Source organism: Trachemys scripta, chromosome 10, assembly GCF_013100865.1.
Source record: "Trachemys scripta elegans isolate TJP31775 chromosome 10, CAS_Tse_1.0, whole genome shotgun sequence".
In the NCBI taxonomy this organism is placed as follows: domain Eukaryota; kingdom Metazoa; phylum Chordata; order Testudines; family Emydidae; genus Trachemys; species Trachemys scripta.
The window spans coordinates 55901180-55925170 of NC_048307.1; the positions used below are offsets into that span (position 1 = coordinate 55901180).

The 23991-nt window shown below is 43.8% G+C and overlaps 2 protein-coding genes across 2 annotated transcripts in view; one reads left to right on the forward strand and one right to left on the reverse strand.

The window, feature by feature from the left end:
- Positions 1–23991, forward strand: part of APBA2 (amyloid beta precursor protein binding family A member 2) — a 322283-nt gene that overhangs the window by 282309 nt on the left and 15983 nt on the right. The gene's annotated exons all lie outside the window — the stretch shown is intronic.
- Positions 1–23991, reverse strand: part of FAM189A1 (family with sequence similarity 189 member A1) — a 440241-nt gene that overhangs the window by 23857 nt on the left and 392393 nt on the right. The window contains exons 6-7 of the mRNA XM_034784922.1: positions 7295–7455; positions 6466–6601 (exon numbers count right to left, since the gene is read on the reverse strand). Of these exons, the coding sequence (XP_034640813.1) occupies positions 6466–6601; positions 7295–7455 (297 nt within the window). The remainder of the gene's footprint in view (positions 1–6465; positions 6602–7294; positions 7456–23991) is intronic.

The window sequence follows — 23991 nt, forward strand, 5'->3', positions numbered from 1 at the left end:
ATCAATCAATCAAGCTAACTATCTGCTTGCCTGCTGAATCAGACGTAAGATATTTCCTACCAAGGCTCATCTCCAGTAATGCCAGACATATCTTGTACATTGTGGCATTTAGTCTGAATGGAACATACCGAGAACACAGCCTGGAATCCTCAAATTTTTCAGTAATGGCAAGAAGGTGAAATGTTTTCACCTGTGCAGTGGCTCAGTTGCTAACACTGAGACACTACCACCTCCTCCAGGGAGTGGATTATGCAGGGAGAATTTGGAGGTAACACTCTTTCTCCAGGGTAAGGGTGAAGATTACATCATTCGTTCTCAACCCTTTTGGGTTTATTCTGGGGGTACAAGATCAACTTCAAGGTGAGTCACTTGCTTTCTCAGTCTTAGAAGCACCACATGGGCCAAGAGCTCCTTTAGCACATTCCTAAGAAATGGGGCTGAGTGAATAAGATAGTGTGCTTGGAAACATAGGGCTCTTTCACTGAAAATTGGTAAGAAAAGGTTCCTGTTATAAATGAAAAGACAAGACCTCTCAGCTTAACCTCTGGGCTCCTGGCTGTAATGTGCAGACTCTTTACATTGGCGTATAGCTTTCTTTAAATGTAATATTTGGCCTTCCTAGTGGCGGTACTTTGCTGGCAGACTGGAAATCAAATTGAGGAATAGCTAGGGCATTTTTCCACTTTACACATGGGTTTTACAACATCCCTTCTCTTAATACCAACAGCGTACCCTGAGCATCCTCTCTATTTACAGAAAAGATGGCAATATCTTTAATCTCTACATAAAAATATCAACTGCCTGAGGCTTCAGCAGCTCAGTGGCATCCAAAAACGTGGAAAGATGCACGGAGAGCTTTTAATCACTTGAGGAAGCCTAGATATATATAGACAGAGAGTTAAAATCCCTTAGAGTTCTCAGATTTTCTCTCATGGAGCACCTTTTCAACATTCAGACTCCATTTTACTAGAATTAAATCCATTTAAGTCTGTCTGGTCAGCGTATTCACAATTTGCATTTCCTTCACCCTCTCTTTCTCCATTTATCAGAATAATTGCTGAAATGTAATTTATATGCAGTTTACACTAATAAGTGGAATTGATTAACCTTCTGTTTGCTTGGGGGAAGGGAAGCCATGTTTTAACAGTAACAATCCCTTCATGTTTAGTCAGGTCAAAGCTCTTGCTCACCAGTGGGAGGGAGTGCAGGTGGTACTGGCACAGATTCTGTTATCCACCCTGCACCCCGGTAATAGATTTCATGAATATTAATACCCTCAGGAACACTGGTTGCATTAAAAGATAGTCACTAAGCTATTAGGATTCAAAGAATAGCTAAACCAGGGCTTAAATTCAGCTGGAGCTGTCCAGAGCAGAGCTCTGGTAAATATTTTCAAAGCCCCGAGCCCCTGTGCGCCCCATGGGGCTGAAGCTCCTAGCCTCGGGGCTCTGGGAAATACTATATGAGAACTTAAGCCCTGAGCAAAACCATGCTTTCCGCAACCCTGCACAGCCTACAAATTAGTAAAGCTTATAAGACATTTACTGGTATAATTCATCCAGAGACTGGGTCTTTCTATTCTTGTCTTTTGCCATACCCTAGCAGATATCACCCCTGGAAAAGTAGTGCGAAAAGCACTGTTTTCAAGGCAGTACAACAAGTTGCAGTATGGATGACAACTGCAAATTGTATTTAGAAGCAACCACTGCTACTAGCACGGACATTTTCTGTTCCTATCCAGGAAATAGCTATGTCTAATTTGATATAATTTGATAAAATTCTAAAGACCTTAAGCCACATAAAAACAAACAAAAAAAAGATGCCTGATGCTCAGTAAGAGGCTTAATAATTATTATTGCTTAATGGCTCCCAGCAGCACTTCTGTAGCTAAAGCTCTGCCATTATTTCCGTTGGAAAGTCTGACTTTGAGGAGTTTATAAATCTGGTCAATTCAATTCATACCGTGCTGCAACCTGATGCATATTATATGAGAGTGTGTAGCACAGGGGTCGGCAACCTTTCAGAAGTGGTGTGCCTTCATTTATTCACGCTAATTTAAGGTTTCGCGTGCCGGTAATACATGTTAACGTTTTTTAGAAGGTCTCTCTCTATAAGTCTATATATAATATAACTAAATTACTGTTGTATGTAAAGTAAACAAGGTTTTCAAAATGTTTAAGAAGCGTAATTTAAAATTAAATTAAAATGCTGATCTTAAGCCACTGGCCTGCTCAGCCCGCTGTGGGCCTGGGGTTCCATTCACCTAGGCCGGCAGTGGGCTGAGCGGGGCCTGCGGCCGGAACACTGGCTGGCAAGGGGCCGACAGCCAGAACCCCGGGCTGGCAGCCAGAACCCCAGACTGGCAGCGGGCTGAGCGGGGCCAGGGGCCGGGACCCCAGATTGGCGGTGGGCTGAGCGGGGCCGGCACCCCAGACCATCAGCAGGCCGAGTGGCTCAGCCCGCTGCCGGTCTGGGGTTCCGTCTGCTGGCTCCTGCCAGCCAGGGTCCCAGCTGCCGGCCCCGCTCAGCCCGCTGCCGGTCTGGGGTTCTGGCTGCCGGCCCCTTGCCAGCTGGGGTCCCAGCCGCCAGCCCCACTCAGCCCGCTGCCAACCTGCTGCTCAGGGTGGGGATGTCGGGGGTGCAAGAGTCAGGGCATGGGGTGTGGGGGGGCTGGGTATGTGTGGGGAGTGCAGGAGTCAGGGCATGGGGTGTGGGGGGGCTGGGTATGTGTAGGGAGTGCAGGAGTCAGGGCAGGAGGTTTGGGGGGGCTGGGTATGTGTGGAGGGTGCAGGAGTCAGGGCAGAGGGCTGGGGGCATGTGAGGGGGTGCAGGAGTCAGGGCATGGGGTGTGAGGGGGCTGGGTATGTGTGGAGGGTGTAGGAATCAGGGATGGGGTCATGGGGGGGATGCAGGGGGCTGGGGTGCAAGGGGGTTGCAGGGGTCAGGGCAGAGGGCTGGGGGGTGGGCGGATACACCCTGCTCCTACTCCCCCTTCCCCAAGTCCCTGCTCCTATCCCCCTTCCCCGCCTCCTTACTGGTCTGAGCAGTGAGGGCGCTGGGGCTGCTCTTCTCCCCTCCCTCGCAAGGGCCATTGGCGGCAGGGAGGGAGAGGAGGCGGGGCTCCACGCAGCACGCTGGGGGGAAGAGGCAGGGGAGGGGGAAGCTTGGCTGCCGGCGGAACCTTCTGTACAGCAGCAGCCGGCAGGAGCAAGCTTGCTTCTGCCCCCTGCCCCTGCCAGAGAGAGCGGTAGGCAGGGGCGGAGAAGAGCAGGCTGGATTGGGCAGGATTTTTAATGGCACGCTGCTGCCTGCCGGGGTCCGGCTCAGCCTGCTGCCGGAGTTCGACAGCGGGCTGAGCGGGACCCCGGCAGGCAGCAGCGTGCCATTAAAAATCAGCTTGCGTGCCGTCTTTGGCAGGCGTGCTCTTCTCCGCCCCTGCCTACCGCTCTCTCTGGCAGGGGCAGGGGGNCCGCTCAGCCCGCTGTCGAACTCCGGCAGCAGGCTGAGCCGGACCCCGGCAGGCAGCAGCGTGCCATTAAAAATCAGCTTGCGTGCCGTCTTTGGCAGGCGTGCTATAGGTTGTCAACCCTGGCGTAGCATGTATGTAAGAATTTGAGACTCCATTCTATATTCCTTGCAGATCTAAATTTGTCACTGACTTTAAGGCTGTGTTATTCAGTTTTTAAATTCCTTGGGACTTCTGGTCCACAATGAATGTAGGTTTGGGCCTTTGGTGTTAATGAAAGTGTCAAGAATATAAGTTGTTCTGCAACCTCTACTTCATTCCTCACCTTCCACACCTCTTGCCATTCTTGTCATGGGGTATTGTGGATTAACACTCAATAAGAGCTTTATAATTATGATCACATAATAATTAAAAATCCACCACTCATTTTCACTTGAGACCAGAACCAACACTGGGACCCAAGTGCCCAGAGATGAATGGATGATGCACTGACACTGACCCAACTGTCGGAGATTTATGGGCAATGCATCTGCTTAGGAGGGCTTTTGGGGAGGCCTGACATAATAGGGTGGAGTATGATTTTGCTGCTTTAGATTACTGGCTCGTTAAGTTAATTATTTTTGTTGTCCATGAGTGCCATGTGCTGGTGGGGTGACTGTTCCTGTGTAAATTGTGATCCTGACTAATAGACAGAGCACCCAGAATGGTGGACAGGTATATTTTTGTATTTAAATATAAATAAATAAATAGCCATTTATATAACCTTCTAGCATACCACTTACAAATTCTCACCGGAAACATGGTTTTTTTTAACCAGATAGGATTTTAATTGCTTTTGCCTTTTTTTAAATTTAGAGATAAGACACAAATATAAAAACATTACAAACACGCAAAGGCTTTCGGATTCCTTTACAATCAATGCTGTAAAGAAAACAGGCAGAATTTCAATAAATAACATTTTAGAAATGAGCTAATTGGGACTCTAAAATTTTGCTATTCAGTAGCAATTTTCATTGACTCATTTCTATTACTGAAGAATAAATCCAAGAGACAAGGGGGCAAGTACCTTTGATTGGACCAACTTCTGCTGGCGAGAGAGACAAGTTTCGAGTTTACACAGATCAGAGGCAAACAATGTTTGGCCTGTTGCTACCTTCTGCCAGGTATAAGTAGACTAAAAGTGAGAAAAATAAAGACTTAGCAGAAACTGCTTTGTGAGTTAAGAAGGTTGGAATGTCTGATGTGTCTCATTAAGCCTAACTGCACATCTCTTGAGCATCCACCATTGCTGCTTTCTTTGGACACTTTGTAAATTGTCAGCAATTTTCCCACTGTGGTGGTGGGTCATGTATTTATATTTTAATCTAATGTTTCTTAATATGTTGCTTTCCCTGGGGCAGAGCTACCACAAGCTATTTCTTGTATATTCTGAGTGAATGTGAAGGACTCCAGTAACACATAGTATAGATAGGTGCTATGTTAACCAGCTATATGCACCTATCTCTGCAAATGTTTACCTCAACCTTGACAAGCAGTAGCTAGTATGTTAAATTCCTCAGACTTCCTTGAGTTTCTACTGAAATTTGAAGAAAATCAAAGATCCCAGAAGCAAGTAAAAAAAAGAATTTGAGACTGTTATATAGGGTGGCAGTTTATCAGCATGATCACCAAGCACCCTTCACATATCACTGCTTAATTTGGCATTAACTGTGTCCCCCATGTGCACCATAATTCTGTAACTGATTGTCTGAATGGATTTTGAGTCATATGGTATGAAAAAATGTAGAAAAAAAACAACTGAAAAATATAAATGAGATATACTGGACCTTTTGTTAAAGCTCATAATGGAGTTAAGGGGCTTGCAGAATACTGTTATTGATACAAAACTGCAAGTAATAGCATCAAAAAGTATAAGCAACAGCAAAATTACAAACAAATGTAGATTCTGCTCATTGCTTTGTTACAGAAACACGTCCCTATTTCTTATAATTCAATATATAGCTGTGTATGGTTCCTTATCACTTAATGTAATCACTAGATGCAGGTCAGTTCCCAGTATTCTGGGGCCAGCTTAGTTTCTGTTCCTGGAAGGCTATATGTTAGAACTGGTAGAGAGTAAATTCTGACACAGGGCATAAGCCTTGCTGTCAAGATTTGGGCAAGTCATTATAAGAAAATCTATGCCAGCTCTTTTCCAGAAGATAATTTGAGATCCAATGCCAACTGCAAAACACTTTTTTAAATTCATCTAGGTTAAGATATAGTCTTTTGCAGGAATTTCTCCTAACTGTTAATGGAATTTTATATAGAAATTTGTATTAATTTCAGCTCAGACCACAGGACATGTTAAAATTATATGTCCCATGAGCTGCATTTCTAATTCACACACAGATGGTATCATCACATTTTGTACCAAACAAAATTACCTTCTTGGTTATCAAATCTCCTACCTATGCACAGTAAATTAAAGAAAAGTAAGGTAATCCCCCTGTTGTAGGCACTAGACCACTTTGAATAAAGGAAAACTGCTTCCTACTTGAGGATTCTTCTTCCCAAAAGGGCCCAAGAGCCCAATCTCACTTCAGAACGTCATTCTCCATCCACACCTAAAAAAAAGATTTCTTGCTTCAATGGCTCAAATCTCTTCTCCTAGGTTTTCTTCAGTGATGGTCCAATGTTCTGTGACTATTTTTGTGATTTTTTTATAACGAATGACCTCAACTGAAATGCTATGTTTTATATAAACATTTGTCCAAGTATGCACCCAGAATTTAGGAGGATGCAGACTTATAGGTGAAGGTCACAAGCTACTATTGGGACAGGAAAACACCCATTTAAGTTAAAGACAATGGACCGGAAATGATCAGTTTAGAGAATGCAAAAGTCCTCACAATGCAAACATCACTGTGTCCTTCAGGTACTCTTAACTCCTAAATTCTTTAGTAAGTAAGAGAATGGCCAAGGAGAATTCATCCCTATTTCCTTTGACCTTTTCTTACCTGACTAGCAGGGGTCTGTCCAATCACAGCTTCATAAGGAGGGGGCAGCTCCGTTGGATATAGCATTCCTGGGCTGTTAATGGTGACCTCATATAAAGCACTGAAGGGGGAATGAGGAAAGTCCAAATGGAGACCTCTGTTAAAGAAAATAAATGTTTAATTATCATTTCACTGCACTGGATTTACCTGGAGAACTAATGTCATCTTCTACCATGATGTAGTTAGCAGATGCATGCCTCTGAATTTGTGACCGAACCCATCACAAAGCAGTCCATGCGAATGCTTGTTCTCACTTTCAGGTGACATTTTAAATAAGAAGTAGGCAACAGCATCTCCCGTAAATGTATACAAACTTGTCTGATTTAGCGATTGGCTGAACAAGAAGTGGGACTGAGTGGACTTGTAGGCTCTAAAGTTTTACATAGTTTTGCTTTGAGTGCAGTTATGTAACAAAAAAATCTACATTTGTAAGTTACACTTTCACAATAAAGAGATTGCACTACAGTACTTGTAGGAGGTGAACTGAAAAATACTATTTCTACAGTGGAAATATTTGTAATAAAAATAATAATATAAAGTGAACACTGTACACTTTGTATTCTGTGTTGTAATAGAAATTAATATATTTGAAAATGTAGAAAAACAGCCACAGTATTTAATAAATTTCAATTGGTATTCTATTGTTTAACAGTGCAATTAATTTTTTAATTTTTCCAATTGGCCTGGAGCAGCGAACCAGTGGATATAATTCATTTCCCCCTGAAGTAGTCTCAATCTGTGGCCCAAAGCTATGAAGGAATAACGTTAATTTTCAGGAACAAAGAATTACCTCTGTGCTTCCATCACAGGTGCGCAGGTATATTCAGGTGGGTAATAGGGTGGTGGTGGTATTGGAGGTATGAACTCATCGAAGTCCAGGGTCTGATGCAGAATAGTTCCATGGGGAGTCATACAGTCCGGGTTGGTGGAATGTGACCTCTGTGGCAGAAACTGAAAATAAATAAAGAAAGTAAGGTTTCTTCCGATGGTAATGGTAGAAATGACAAAAATAATAAGAACACAGATTCTGCCATTCTTATTCTCACTGAGTTGTACCTTATTCCACAAGTAGCATTACTGCAATCAATTGGTCTGCTTCAGGGAGTAGAGTACTACTCAGTATGAGTGAGGGCAGTAGAATCTGGCCCAAAATTAGGATGAGGGAATTCCTAGAATCATAGAATATTAGGGTTGGAAGAGACCTCAGGAGGTCATCTAGTCCAATCCCCTGCTCAAAGCAGGACCAACACCAATTAAATCATCCCAGCCAAGACTTTGTCAAGTCAGGCCTTAAAAACCTCTAAGGATGGAGATTCCACCACCTCCCTACGTAACCCATTCCAGTGCTTCACCACCCTCCTAGTGAAATAGTGTTTCCCAATATCCAATCTAGACCTCCCGCACTGCAACTTGAAAACAATGCTTCTTGTTCTGTCATCTGCCACCACTGAGAACAGCCTAGCTCCAGCCTCTTTGGAACCCCCCTTCAGGTAGTGGAAGGCTTCTATCAAATCCCCCCTCACTCTTCTCTTGTAAAGTAATTTTCTTTGCTAAATCATTAAATGATTAATGGTATAACCTGTTCAAAAATAATGAACACTTGGATATACCTATTAAAATAACTATTTGCACATTCTCACTGCCAATTTGGAATGCATCATATTAAAAATCAGGTGCTACATGCTAAATATGTATTTTTAAAAAAAGAAAAAGAAATGACAAGTGTCCCACAAACCCATGTTTCATTACATGAGAATTCAACCTAATTTGTATTTGTTTTTATAAAATAAATGTTCTCAATATTAATATATTTTTATAGTTGGTGTGGTATAGAAATTGCTATGTTTTAATATGGTATACAGTTTTAAAATACTGTAATCCTGTGAATAAAAAGAAAAGAAAAAGGACTCTCCCCTACACATACACATTCCCACACCTAAAAAGTAGGGGTGTCAAGCAATTTAAAAAATTAATCGCGATTAATTGCACTGTTAAACAATAATAGAATACCATTTATTTAAATATTTTTTGATGTTTTCTACATTTTCAAATATATTGATTTCAATTACAACACAGATACAAAGTGTACAGTGCTCACTTTATTTTTTATTACAAGTATTTGCACTGTAAAAAAACAAAAGAAATAATATTTTTCAATTCACTTACTACAAGTACTGTAGTGCAATCTCTTTATCATGAAAGTTGAACTTAAAAATGTAGAATTATGTACAGAAAATAACTGCATTGAAAAATAAAACTTTAGAGCATGCAAGTCCACTCAGTCTTACTTCTTGTTCAGCCAATCACTCAGACAAACAAGTTTGTTTACATTTGCAGGAGATAATGCTGCCCGCTTCTTGTTTACAGTGTCACCTGAAAATGAGAACAGGCATTCTCATGGGACTGTTGTAGCTGGCGTCACTAGATATTTACATGCCGGATGCGCTAAAGATATATGGCAGAATGTGGGTAAAACAGAGCAGGGGACATACAATTCTCCCCCAAGGAGTTCAGTCACATATTTAATTAACACATTATTTTTTTAACGAGCATCATCAGCATGGAAGCATGTCCTCTGGAATGGTGGCCAAAGCATGAAGGGGCAAGGAACGTTTAGTATATCTGGCACGTAAATACCTTGCAATGCCGGCTACAAAAGTGCCATGCAAATACCTGTTCTCACTTTCTGGTGACACTGTAAATAAGAGGACGGTAGCATTATCACCCTCCTATAAGTGTAAACAAAACTTGTTTGTCTAAGCAATTGGCTGAACAAGAAATAGGACAGAGTGGACCTGTAGGCTCTGAAGTTTTACATTGTTTTGTTTTTGAGTGCAGTTATGTAACAAAAAAAATCTACATTTGTAAATTGCACTTTCACGACAAAGACATTGCACTACAGTACTTGTAGGAGATTAACTGAAAAATACTATTTCTTTTGTTTATCATTTTTACAGTGCACATATTTGTAATAAAAACAATACACACCATGATTTCAATTACAACAGAGAATACAATATATATGAAAATGTAGAAAAATGTCCAAAATATGTAATCAATTTTAATTAGTATTCTATTGTTTAACAGTGCAATTAAAACTGCCATTAAATCGACAGCCCTACTAAAAACAAAAAATACAAGTGTACCAAACCCTAAACAGTAACAGTGACTGAGACGTACAAATCAAGGCCTGAAGCTGATCAGCCTCTAACACAGCACTAGTATCAAAAAGCAACTCAGTGATATAGAAAAACAGTAGCCTAATGAGCCTGTTAGCAGGTTTAAATGACAGTGTGATCCTATGGGGACTGTTCTGAAGATCAAATGAAACCTGGCCTTTGTGACCCTGTTTTATATGTGCTGCATGGGGAGAAGCACACCAATAGCCAATCAAAACACACAGAGGCATTCTTTCACCTTCTGTTGAGTCTCTGCTGTCATATTATTTTTGTAGGATTGGTAGACAATTGGGTCTTTAGCTCACCTTTTGAAACAATTGAGCTAAGAAAATTTGCTGAAGGCACACTTCTGCTTTATACTGGAACAAGTGAATATATCTGTTTGTACTGTTGTCTCATTGCATTATTATGATTTTTATAAAATTTCCATGGACACAGATTAAAGAAGCAGTCATATAATAGGAAAACAAAAATGTTTATGTTTAGAAGACCTAGCAAATGACTTTCATTTTTAGCTTGGCAGGGGTTCTAACTTTCTGGGAAAAACTCATCTCAGATGTAAATCTGATTTTACATTACACCAGCAATTATTTTGGCTCCTTGTGTCAGGTTAAAGTAATCAATGTTCCATGAAACACTCTATGTATAAGATGTCTCAAAGGTCACAGTCTCAATGATGTAATACAATGGAGGGTCAGGGAGCCAGGTCTCCTTTGTTTGTGGAAAACTAACAATTAGAGGCTTACTAATTAGCTGTCAAGTTATACTTTCCAAGATGTCTATTAAGTAATTATGCTCCCATGCTCCAGATTCTGCTACCACCCGTCAATCTACTCCTTTCAGTCAGTGTGTTCTACTGATGCTACTAGAACAAGAGGAGCACTCTCATAGTTACATATTACCTCTGGCCTGATGCCCACTAGCTCTTCCCAGGTTGAACCTAGGAACAAAACGTATACTAAAACCTTAACGATGCTAGCCTAGGCAAGAAGTGGGGGGGGTTGAGTGGGGTGTCAGTAGTCGTCCAGGTGTAGTCTCTGACAGATGTACAGGGAGAAATTGTCACAGGGAGCACATTGCAGCAGGACAATCTGTCTCTCTCAGACAGACATGGAGTTAACTGGGCTGAGAGGAGTTTGCAAGAAAAGATTAAGGTATAGGTAAGGGGAAATATACATCTAGCCCTGTTATTTTATATGCTTGCTCTTATTCATAGATTTATAGTTTCCAAGGCCAAAAGGACCATTGTGATCATCTTCTAGTCTGACCTCCCGTATAACACAGACCACATAATGCCACCAAAATAATTCTTCTCTTATCAATTTTGTACAGTTAATCATTATCCCCCTTCTTCTATTTGTTATAATATATTTTAATTATAGATAAAAATTATTCCAAATAATATATAAATAAATATTGGAATATATAATTAAAATAATTATATTTAATTATAAATAATACATAATTATTTGGAATTCCTCCTGGTATTCTTCTCTCTGCTGACCACAGCCTGCCTATCGTAGTCTGTCTCCAGCCATTAAGAAAGCTTCTTGTCTGTTCCTCTCTCTCCAATTCCTTGGTGGCCAGTTTCATTCTTCCATGAACCTAAGGTACGGATGTTTCCTGAACCTGGCTGTCTAGGTATGCTTCAGCTTCTCTGATTCTCAATAGCATCTCTCCTTCCCTTTCCAGGGAATTTTTTCTTCCAGCACAGCTACCAACTTGTACTTCATACATAAGAAGTCCCTTCCAGCTTCAGGTGGGGTGGGGGGTGGGGAGGGGGAAGGGACACAGCCATTGCAAGTCACAACCACGATTCCATTGCTGTCCATCTGGAATCAAACACAGAGCTGGACCTGGAAGAAAAGCCTCTCACATTCCCTCTCTGAATTCCCTCCAAAATTCTCCTGTTAGCTGCCTCTGTTCATGACTCTGAGTGCATAAGGCTTTTGGGTGAATGAATAAATCATACTTTGTTTTCGTCACTTTAATCAGCCAACATCACAGGCTCACAGAGTAAAAGAGCTCACTGTCATCATACCCAGTTAACACAGCTGGTAACAAGGGGGGCTACACTCCAGAGATCCTGTCTAAAAATGTTTGGACTGCATGGTTCCACCCAGAGAGAGGTGCAGGAAGCCAGGCCTCTTAGAGGTGCACTCGAGAGGGACTAACACGGGTCCAAATCACAGATTGCCTGGTTACTGTGACAGACAGCAGCTGAACTAGTACTCAGCAGTTTAGTGGAAAGTGCAGACAGGGCAAGCTGCATTCAGCACCATTTCAGAAACTCTGAAGCAGCTTCCTAAGAAACCCTTTTGAGGTTTGAACCAATGCTGAGAGCAGGTATCAGCAATGGATAAGGTGAACAGTTGTAGGCAAGGACAAACTGCGATCAGCACCATTTCAGCAAGCGTGGTTGAAATCTTACACAATCTTATAGCTGAAGTCAATGTTAATGGCAAATACTCTGAATTTATTGGCCTCGAGAGAAACATGACATGGCTGCTTATGTCACTGCTATTATTTGTAATAGTGATTGAAACTTTATCACAATAAAAGAGAAGAAAATACAATACCTTAGTAATAAATGCAGGCAGCCCAGAGAACCAAGTTGTTTAGCATATGGGCAATCCCTTGGTGATGTTTGTTTATTCCCTTACCTTTGTGCTTCATATTATGAAAGACATGAAACTCAGAGAAGTTTCAAAGTTTACAGGAATTGTGCTTCTAAGTCAACTAGATGTTTTTGAAAATCCCATCCAATTTATCCCTAATCCAAAGTATTAGATTTCATTGGGCAAAAAACTCATCAAGACAGTTTGAGGCCAATATTACCTCTCATCTGGGAAAAATATATAATACACATTATGCATCTCTGTTGAAAAGCCTTGAAAGAGATACATAAAATTGGATAAGCCTTCTCTCCAAGATTATCTTCTTTTTTCAAACCCTTGGAATAGAAATCCCTACAAAATTATTAGAAGTGTTAATCTCCTCCATTTTATATTTTATTTGGAGTAATAAAATCACTCATTAAAAAAAGTATACAGGTCAGTATTTCAAAGAGGGCTAGTGGTACAAACCTAAGGGGGTATTATTGGGCACCAGAACTCTGGGCCTTGATAGCCTGATATGATGGGTATAGCAATAATTATTGGAGAACACAGAGCAGGAAATATTTGCTATCATATTTGGGTCAACATTTTCATTTCCAAAACACCCAAGACCTCCCATTTAGTGATTTCCCTGAAAACTTTGGAGCAAAGTAGAAGTGAAAAACGGCCCAGCCTCTTCCCCTCTAACAACAAAATAGATACAATCCAACCTTCCCTCCAGGAGACATTGATCCCACTTTTTTAAAAATGGGAAAAAGTGAGCCTGCAAAGAGTAGGGTAGTTAATTAAAGGGGAAAAAATGATAGACCCAGAGACATTACAAGGAACTTTTACTATAACTAAGATACCAATATTTAATTAAATACAGTTAAGATATATTTCAAGCCTCCCAAGAAATGGCAGGTTCTAGAAATGACTTACGGATATTGAAATGATAATGAACTCTAGCAGATCTAAAATCAATTTCAAAACTATATAGTGAACTTATTATACTTGAAATGGATGGCAAATGTAATTACAGGAAGAAATGGGAAATGTTCTAGATGAAGAAATTCCCTTAGAGCATTGGTCCTTTATTTGGGGTAAAGTACCTCCCTTTTCCAGATATCTAACAGTAAAAGAAAATCAGTATATTTTGCTAATTCAGTGGTATCTCACACCCTCTCATTTAAAGAGAATCTACAATGATGCACCGAACAGTTGGAGTGTGTGCGGAATGAAAGGTACCTTTATGAATATTTGATGGGAACGTCTCAAAGTCCAGGAATATTTGTCAAGTATTTGCAACCTCATAATGAATCTCAGAGTTCACAGATAAAAAGCCTTGTCCTATCACATAATTGTGCTCACACCATCTAACAGCATGGTGTAATGCAGAATTTTGGAAGAAGAGTGAGCTAGCATATTCTAATAAACTAGCAGGGTATAGGATAGTCTGATAACGGAAATGTTTATAGATGATGTGAGACAAAGGCATAGTTGTTTCTTAAATGCCTGGCTACCGTGTCTAGAATATGTAAAAGAGAAAACAAAAGAAATCAAAACACCTGAGGAACAGAGAAATGTTTGTTTTAACAGTAAAACATCCATAGTCTTTAGCCTCTGTTCTGGTAATTTATTGAATTGATGAATATTAAACTTCTGCTCCTGTGTCAGCTTTTACTCCAAAAATTGTCATTGTTGTAATGTAATTTGAAGCAGAGCTGTTTTTCTTTGAATCCACTCAAAGTCTGTCAAATCTAAGTAACCCCTTTCCCCAAACCATCACTGCAATGACCAATTTTTGAAAGAAATTGATAGAAGAATAAGGAGATTAGGAGTGTCAATAAGAAACAAACTTTAAAGGAAAATGAGTTTTGCAACCTGATTGTTATCCTCTTAACATTGTCCCTGTAGTCCTAGAGGACTGAAAATGAAAAGTAAAAAGTATCCATTAATCCCACAAAGAGTCATGCTCTGCACTGGAAAATGACAACATAATGCCTATTGCCGCAGGTCGTAAATTTGCAAAGGTCTTTGCTGGTTTCTAATGCTTGGACATTGGAAACGTAGATTTCTCATCCTTCACGGCAAACGGACTCTGAACACATTTGCACTTTTAGAAAATCTTAACATCTTTTGCCCTGGTGGTGAAAGGGAGCACTTACAGTGTTAGTTTATCTAATTCCACAACTGGTGACATCTGCTAATGATGCCATAGCTAATCCCAGTGAATTTGTGTGCTCACTTCATAACTACAACAGATGTTTCTGCATTTTGGGCAGCAGCAACATATTGTCATACTTAATTCTTTCCTCTTGAGTGGAATGCTGACAAACCAGTAATAAGAAAAGTGATCATCCATATCAGAAGTAAAGCTGAAGCCTACCAAAATTATAGGCCCTCATTTTCAAAATTAGGGCTGTACAATAATGTGGCACAAAAATGTGCATTCAGTTGTTTTACTAACTAGCACGTGAAAGTATTATTTGTTGTTTATTTATGGGAGTGCTCACTGTGTGTTAGGCACTTGCCAAACCCTCAAGGATGGCTCATACTATAAAGAGCTTATAAACTAAGAAACTATGTGTGTGCAAAATAGTCAATGAATGTGAATTGCCAGATGTGTAATCTGACATCTGGCTCCAAATTTCCTAAAATAGGACCATCAAATCCTAAATCCTAGATCCTAAATCCATATTCAGGCACCACTCCCACTGGTCAATAGGAACTGCTGAGTGTTCAGCATTTTCTGAAGTCAGAAGGTGCATAAAGATGATTACTATTTATATTACGGTAGCACAGAGGTCACAAGTGGGATCAGGGTCCATTGTGCTATACACCAAACACATAGTAAGAGACAGACCAAAATTTTCAAGAACAGACTCTAACGTTACACTCTTAAATCAATGTTTAAATACCCAAAGGTGGTATTTTCAAAAGCTCCTAAGTCATTTATGCACACTTGAAAACCCACACTTAGGAGGCTAACTATGGTCTTGAAAAATTCGGTCATAGCCCCTGGCCCAAAGAACTTGCAATCTAAATAGACAAGGCAAAGGGTTAGGGTTGAGGTGTCTGTTTTTTGACCGGAACACCCGGTTGCAAAGTGACCCTGGCGGCTCTGGTCAGCACTGCTGACTGGGCCACTGAAAGTCCGGTTGGCAGTGCAGCAGGGTTAACGCAGGCTCCCTGCCTGCCATGGCTTTGCACAGCTCCTGGAAGCAGCAGCATGTCCCCACTCCGGCTCCTACATGTAGGGGCAGCCAGGGGGCTCTGCGGCTCCCATTGGTCGGAAACCACAGACAAAGGGAGCTGCAGAGGCGGCGTCTGCGGATGGGGTGGCGCACAGAGCTGCTTGGCCACGCCTCCATGTAGGAGGCGGACGGGGGACATGCCTCTGCTTCTGGGAGCTGCCTGAGGTAAGCGCCGCCTGGAGCCTGCACTCCCTCCTGCACCTCAACCCCAGCCCTGATCCCCCTCTTGCCATCTGAACCCCTCAGCCGCAGCCCAGAGCACTCTCCTACACCCCAAACCTCTCAGCCCCACCCCACAGCCCGTACCCACTCCCACACCCTAACCCCCTGCCTCAGCCTAGAGCCCCCTCCTCACCCCAAACTCCTCATCCCTGGCTCCACCCCAGAGCCTGCACCCCCCAGCTGGAGCCCTCACCCTCTCTTGCATCTCAACCCACTGTGTCAGCCTGGAGCCCTCTTCCACACCCTGAACTTCTCATTTGTGGTCCCATCCCGGAGCCTGCACTCCCAGCTGGAACCCTCACCCCCTCCCTCAACCCAATCCCCTGAGCCAGCCCGGTGAAAATGAGTGACTGAATGAGGGTGAGGAGAGCGAACAACAAGGGAGGGGAGATGTAGTGAGTGAGGGCGGGACCTCGGAGGAGGAGTGGAACAAGAGTGTTTGGTTCTGTGTGAGTAGAAAGTTGGCAACCCTACAAAGGGTAGGAGGGAAAACAGAGATGCAGACTAATAAGTAACTTGCCCAAAGTCACACAGCAGGTCATTGGCACAGCCAGAATAAAATCCAGGTCTCCTGGTTTCTAGTCCCGTACCCTATCCATTACACCACAATGCCTCCCAATGGATTTAGTTTATGGATATGGATTTAGGACCCTAATTTTAAGCACTTATTTTTGAAAAGCAGGACTTTGATCAATTACCCATGTGCAGCCAGGCCACTGTGGTTCTCAACCTATTTACCATTATGGCTGGCTTATACAGCTCTCTATGTGTTGGGTGGGCTGCAGCCACACTATATATAATACCTGTACAACACTTAACATCACTGAAAGTCATTTAAAAACTAGCCCAATCTATTGATTGAAATAAAGGGTTTTTTCTGTTAACACATTGGACTATAAGATGTGGCTCAGTGGCTTTGCATGTGTATGAGAATGAGCAAGTGTATGTAGGTGAAAGTTGTGTGAAACAGACAGGAAGTGTGCGTGTGTGTGAGAGAGAGAGCGCTAGTGTGGGAGAGTTGTGGGAGACAGACAGTACCAGTGCCCATGATATATAATACTTGGGGGTTATGGGGCGGTTGAATTAACCGGTTTCTGTACAATAGTTGGTATTGTCCTGGGCTGTTGATCACTGCAAGATAATTGTGAATCCCTGAGCTTAGTGCTTAAAAGTGGAAAAAGCATGTGTGTATGTTGCGGGGGCGTCTATGATAATCCCAGATGAAATAAATGTTCATGCACTTGGAGGGCAGCGCTTAAAGGGTACCCCTCAGTGACCCGACTCCATTTTTAATTCTTTTTTGCCAGGACTGTGACCCCTTGTGATTCTGCTCACTTTAAGCCTTGCCTGAGCTGGGCCCACAAAACAGCTGCAGTGTCAGCTGTATCTTCGTCTGAGCTGCTGGTCTGTAAATGCAGGGGGCAGCATGCGTGGCGTGTGGCACACAGCAGCTCTGCCCTTGGTGCCTCTCACCTCGTCTGAGGCGGGGGCAGAGTCCTGCTGGGCATGAGTGTGTGGACACTGACCTCTGTCTGGTGGTAGTGACTATGGAGGTAATGCAGCTGGGTTGGAGGGGGCTGCTCCAGGCACCACTCAGTGCAGGGGGTACCAGGAGCATGCACTCAGCCCTACGTGGGGCTCAACACTGGGGCACTGTCCAGGCCAGAGAGGGTCACTGCTGAGGATGGCATTAGAGCCCTGTAACAGAGATTGCTTGGGGGTGTGTGTGTGTGAGGGCTCCTCCCCACCGTGCCTACTGTGACTGCCCAATTGGGCACATGTCCCTCCACTCCTGCTCCCAGACAGTCAGGGGCCGGTAGGGTGACCAGACGTCCCGATTTTATCGGGACCGTCCCGATATTTCCTTGTTTGTCCCGCGTCCCGACCGACATGCGGTCGGGACAACCGGACAAACAAGGAAATGCCCCGGAGCCTAGAGACCGGAAGTACTCGCCCCCCCCCCCCCCCGCCCCGACTCCGCCCCCTCCTCCCCCGATTGGCTCCCTCCCCGAATCCCCGCCTCTTCCCCGGGCTCACCCTTCCTCCCCCCTCTGCAAGCGCTGGAGGGAGGCCCGGGAGACGCAGGGGAAGCGCGGGGCCGGGGTGAGTAACAGTCCGGCCTGGCCCTGAGCAGGCAGGACTCAGTTGGGTGGTAGGGCGAGGAGGGGGATGGCCCGCGGGGCCAGGCGGCGGCTGTTGTTGTCCCCCCGGGCAGCGGGAATCGGGAGCAGCCGCTGCTGCAGCTCCCACTGCCGCGGGGGAGGAAGCGGCCATGGCGCTCCGCGGCTGCGGCGCCTCCGAACCCCCCGAGCCGGGGCCTGCTGCGGGGACCCAGTAGCGCGCACGCTGGGCCCAGCCCCTGGCCAGTCGCGTCTGGGCTGCTGCCCAGCTGGTGCTATCCCGCGGCGGCCCCGGGGCGGAGGCATCGGCCGCCCAGCCCCGTTCGTTCCCCTGTGGGACGGGGGGGCTGTGGCCCGCTGCCCCCACTCCGGGGCCGCCGCGGGATAGTACCAGCTGGGCAGCAGCCCAGACGCGACCGGCCAGGGGCTGGACCCAGCGTGCGCGCTGCTGGGTCCCCGCAGCAGGCCCCGGCTCGGGGGGTTCGGGGGCGCCGCAGCCGCGGAGCGCCATGGCCGCTTCCTCCCCCGCGGCAGTGGGAGCTGCAGCAGCGGCTGCTCCCGAGTCCCGCTGGCTGGGGGGACAACAACAGCCGCCGCCTGGCCCCGCGGGCCGCCCCCCTCCTCGCCCAACCACCCGACTGAGTCCTGCTCGCGGCCAGGCCGGACTGTTACTCACCCCGGCCCCGCGCTTCCCCTGAGTCTCCCGGGCCTCCCTCCAGCGCTTGCGGAGGAAGGGTTTTTTTTTTTTTGGCCCCGCCCCCCGCCACGCCCCCCCCACCACGTCACACCCCCCCACCCCCGCGTCCCGATATTTGTCTTTGGTGATTTGGTCACCCTAGGGGCCGGGGGTGATTTCACCCGCTGAGCCAAGGGGATCACTAGCTGGGAAGCTGCCCATGGGACAAATTTCCACCCTGCACCAGCTCTCCCTCTAGAGACCGGACTTACAGGGCAGCCTCCTGCTCTGGCTGTGAGCTCCGTGTCTGGACATGGCCAGCATGGGATGGGCAGGCAGGCAGGCCCTGTCTGCTGCACAAAGCCCAGAGCGCGCTGCAGCCTGCAGCATGCTCATCCCCCTGGAGGCGACACGAGGCTGTGGCTAGTGCGGGGGCACGTGCCTCCTCCCCATTTCTCTGGATGCTTCTGGCCGAGACACCCAGAAGTGAAAAGGCAGCGCTCCCCCGGGTGGCAGCACTCTCAGTCATCCTCCTCTCTTCCTCTTGCCCCATCCCTCTATCCCCCTCCTCTCCCTAACCCACCTCCTTGCTCTGCCCTCCCACGGGCACTCACCACTGTACAGAAACTGGACCCAGAACACATAGAAGAGGATGATGACAGACACTAGAACCAAGAGGCAACATCCTGGAGCGGCCAGCCTCAGTCAAGCAAAGGGGCCGAGTGAGCCGGCGCAGCATGGGAAGGACAGAACCTCCCTCCCCCCAGCAGGCTGAGCAGAGCAAGCCCTGCTCGGCGCTCGCAGAAATCGGGAGGGGGGTGGGGGGGGGGGGGGGGCGGGGAGAGGCAATGTCCCCCACACTATGCCAATGGCTTGTGTGGTTGATGACCCTGTGCATCCCCCTGCCTGCGGCAACCAAACTTTTGGCATTGGGTCAGTAGGTCTGATGGACATTGTCAGGTTGCCTTTTTGACCACGCTTTCCCGTCGAAAACCGGACATCTGGCAACTCTACATGTCTGTGCAGCACGGGGAGGGAGGGAGGAAGCAGCTAGCTGAGCTCCTCCACTGCCACAAGGGGCTGCTTTGCCTTCCCTACTGGCAGGGAGCGCTCCAGCAGGGCTCTGTGACACATCTCCTCCTCAGCTGGCCCTGCTCCTGCTGGGACCAGGAATGAGATGCGGCAAACTCTGAATTTTTTTTAGCACATAGCTGGGCCGCAGCTGTGTGCTAATTGGGCCGCAAGTGGCCTGCGGGTTGAGAACCACTGAGCCAGGGTAATTGTGGCAGCAGCTGTGATGGGAATATATGAGACGTTAGTTATGCTGAGTAAGATTTAATATTTATTTGTATTAAGTCTTAGAAAAAAATTACAAATAAGCATTTCTTCCCAGGACATATTTCATGAGTCAAATATAATACTTTAGGTACAAGATTCTATATACCAGGGAAAGACTCAATCTCTGCTAAAGAAACTCCACAGAAGAGAACAAGAGATACTGATAATAATGAAAAAAAAAAAACATGCATGAATCAGGTGTTTGCAGGATCTGGGCTTAAATGTATAAACCTTTCTATTTTGAAGTAACCAAAACTGAGACTATTTTCAAATCTGCAAAGGGACTAATTTTTAACTAACTTCAACTTCAAAACTATTAATGGAATTAACTGACAAGGATGGAGGACTCTCTAATCCTAAAGGTAACGGCTTCAGTTTTCAGCTGGCAATTTTACTCTGTCCTAATTGAGGGAAGGATTTGAAATTGATCTTATAACCAACTCTGGCTGGTGACATTAAGCCATCTTAATGAACAGATGACTGTTTTTTCATAACAATAGTGGAAAACTGCTAATCAGTCATAACAACACACGTCAGGTTCAGTCATAATGAAACATTCTTTCCTGAGGTGCTTTAGAGATATAATAATCATTATTGTGAAGTAGGACTCAGAGATATTTAAAGAGTTGCGTAATTACAAGACTATCACGTTGAAGATACTTTCACCCAATACAACATACCAAAGAACTACAAAAACACTATACTATAGCCTTCTGATGCACAAAGTAACAATGCCATCTTTGCTTAGACACCTCCTTCTTCCTATATCAGAAGGCAAAATTTTGACATTTAAAAACTCTATTGGCTTAGTATTTACAATTTATGGTTATAGTGTGGAAATCCAGCATTGTAAATACTAGCCCATACAGTAGTTAACCTTTCCTTTATCTTACATGCTTAAGAAATTGACTAGCATTAGGCCTCAATGCACAAAGTCACAAGTTCATCGATGTTCCATAAATGTTTAATTAGATACCTTTCTGAAAACTGTAACCTCTACAAAAGGTTAGTAACTGCCGTGACAGCTTTAGTGGATTTATACTACTAGAGAGGGTTTGTGCAGTACATACAATTAAAGTGGAAGATTTTCTTAATCTTAGTAATGTAGCACTAAAAATACACTATAGGCCCACAGCAGGTGCTTAAATAATATAATAGCAGCACTAGCTAAATGAAGAGGTGACACTAAAATAGAATAGTTGTTTTACAGTGGCAAAATTATTCTTTTTATATAGTTAAATATAAATTGAGTTTATTTTGGGCTTTAAAAGTAAAAGACTAGAAAAAGAAAATTCTAATTTCTTTCTGACCTGTTTTTGTTCTTTCTAAAAGAGAACACTTATTTTTCTTGTGTTTCTAAGAGTAAACAGTGATCATTCATCCAACAGATGCCAAAGCACTTTACAAAAGTCTCTAAATAATTATGCAACCTATATATGCTATATAGCGGAATTACTTTGCCCACTGCCTCAGCACTGCTACCTATAAGGCAAAATACAGTAATGTTTAACAACGTCCAGCAACACTACACAGCAGTCCAGTGAGAAAGAACACTTCATTCAGTAAAAGGAGACTGGAAATTCAGGTAAGTATAATGTAGCTACTGAAATTAGAATTTGGCCAGGACAGTGGGGTTAAAAGCCTAGGCATTGAACTGACTAACAGCATTAAGGGCATACTATACAGTTTCTAATAATCAAGAGGACAGATTTGGTGTTGACAAAAGGAACATGACTTTTATCCCACCACACTATCAACAAACTTCATTTCTATGTGGACTGATTTCTTGATGTTAGATCTCTTCAGAAGAGGACACTAGTTATCCCACTTTTTACAACCAACACTTACAGCTTTCTATGCACATGCCTAGAAATCTTCCACCATAGAAAACTTTACACATCCAACTGATAAAATTTGCCATGGACACTAATAGGAAACTCATGCCATTGAAAATACAAGTGAGTAGAAAGGTTTCAGAATATAAAACTTTCTTTATCTGGCACTTTAAATTGCCTATTCCAACCCAATGTAAGTTCTAGTTTCTCCTGAGGGAGGAAAATTCTGCTTTCTTTTACAATGGTGTAAATCCAAAGAAGCCCACTGGAAGGAACTAATCTGGATTTTTCACCACTTTAATTGATATCAGAAAGTGGCCCTATATATTTCTCACACACACACACACACACACACACACACACACACACACACACACACAGTTTATTGTTAAGCTCACATTAAATAATAGAACCTTCATATAAAACAGACAATGGTTCCTGAAGAGTACTGTTTTCCTTACAGACCTCCTATTTAATGTGCTCCTATGCTATTGACTGCAGCAGCATGTTCAAGATCACAGCCTAGGGTGGTATGACTGTACTACATAAAAGTTGAATGCAAGAGCATGATAAAAATTCGTTAAGCAATTTGCTATATTCAATTAAGTAACACAAAGAGTCTGTTCAGTTAACCTCACAAGACACACACTGAATTATAATGGCTGATGACAACAGTAATTAAATGCTACAGTTTGTGTCTCCTCATTAACTTATTTCCCTTACACAATAAGGGATTGTTTCAGATACCGTATAAGTAACATGATAAACTGTTAATAACAGTGATGGTGATAAAGGGTGAATACACAATGATGGATAACACTGGTTTTATGAGTTATAATGTATCAATGTTCTAGGAGTTGAAGAAAGTCTGGAGTGGATGCAATTAATGCTTTGGCATGGTTACAATCAATTTCCAATGTTATTTTGCCTAAATCTGGAAACTAAATTTTAGAAGTTAATGGCATGAATTAATGCAGTAGCCATTCATTAATCAAGATGTGAATTTAAAGGTGCCTTAAGATTCAAATAAAATATCTTTGGTACTGACAGCCTGATCATTAATGGACATTTCTTCAAATTACAGAATTTTCATATAATTTGACTTAATTAGCATCTCTGTGCAAGAGGTGGTTTTACATAGAAAAGCATTAGCTACTGTGATGACCCCTAGCCCAGGATACAGTCTTAAATTGGCCACAGTGGTGAAAGTGGTGGCCAAATGTAATTTTAACCTATAACCATGTTATGTAAAATTACTGTTGAAAGGACACACAGAGTAGAGTCTAAGGAGTACTTTAAAATAAGTTTGTCTTGAACCCAAAGAACAGTTGAGTAGGTTTTTTTTTTTTACAATTTCCAGTGAGGTGACAAGTGTTTTAACAACAGACCCAAATGTTTTCAAGACAAAAGTAAGTGTCTATAACCTGGACCACTGGAAACCTATCTTCACTGGTCAAATTTGCCAGGGGAAAGTTGCCAGATCCAATGAATGTTTCTTTTCTGGGATAAGTATGGCAGGAAGCGTGAAACATCATCACCTTCACATCATCCAGAGTCAGCACACCACCCACCATATCACCATCATACCAAAACCACCACACAAGTATTCAGGGATTTACTATCACACCAGTGGAGATTTTTCCCCCCTGATCTGTTTCTCCTGTTCTAACCAGACCAGACAAGAAGAGGGAACCATCTCCATGGCTGTGTCCTTGAGTCACAAACCTAATGTTCCTTCCACTTCCTCTTTGTCAATATCTATCCTTTCTTCATTACGCCAATACCTTTCCTATCTTTGTCTTTTTGCTTTGAAGCTAATGAGTCCAGTTTCATCAACCAGAATATATTTAACTTAGCAGTCCTTTGCTGTGACCAGATTGGCATGCTGAAAATTGTTCCTAGCAGCCTGAACATGATTTGAAAGATACTCCTGGGGGGAATTCTGTGCCGCTGTGTATGTGCAGAATTCATGCCCCCCTGCAGAAAATATAGGGTTACCATTCGTCCGGATTCCCCCGGACATGTCCGGCTTTTTCGGGTTAAAAATAGCGTCCGGGGGGGAATTTGTCAATGTCCGGACTTCCCCTCCTCCCCCCCTCCCCTGCAGAGCGTGCGCACGGCTTACAAAGCAGCCGGTGCTCCAACAGCCAGAGTCAGAGCTGCACTTCCCCCCTCCTCCCTCCTGAAACTTGACACCCCCCCTCCCTGCACTCACAGATCGCCGGCCCTTCGCCGTCTGGAGCTCCGACCCTGCTGCCCTCCC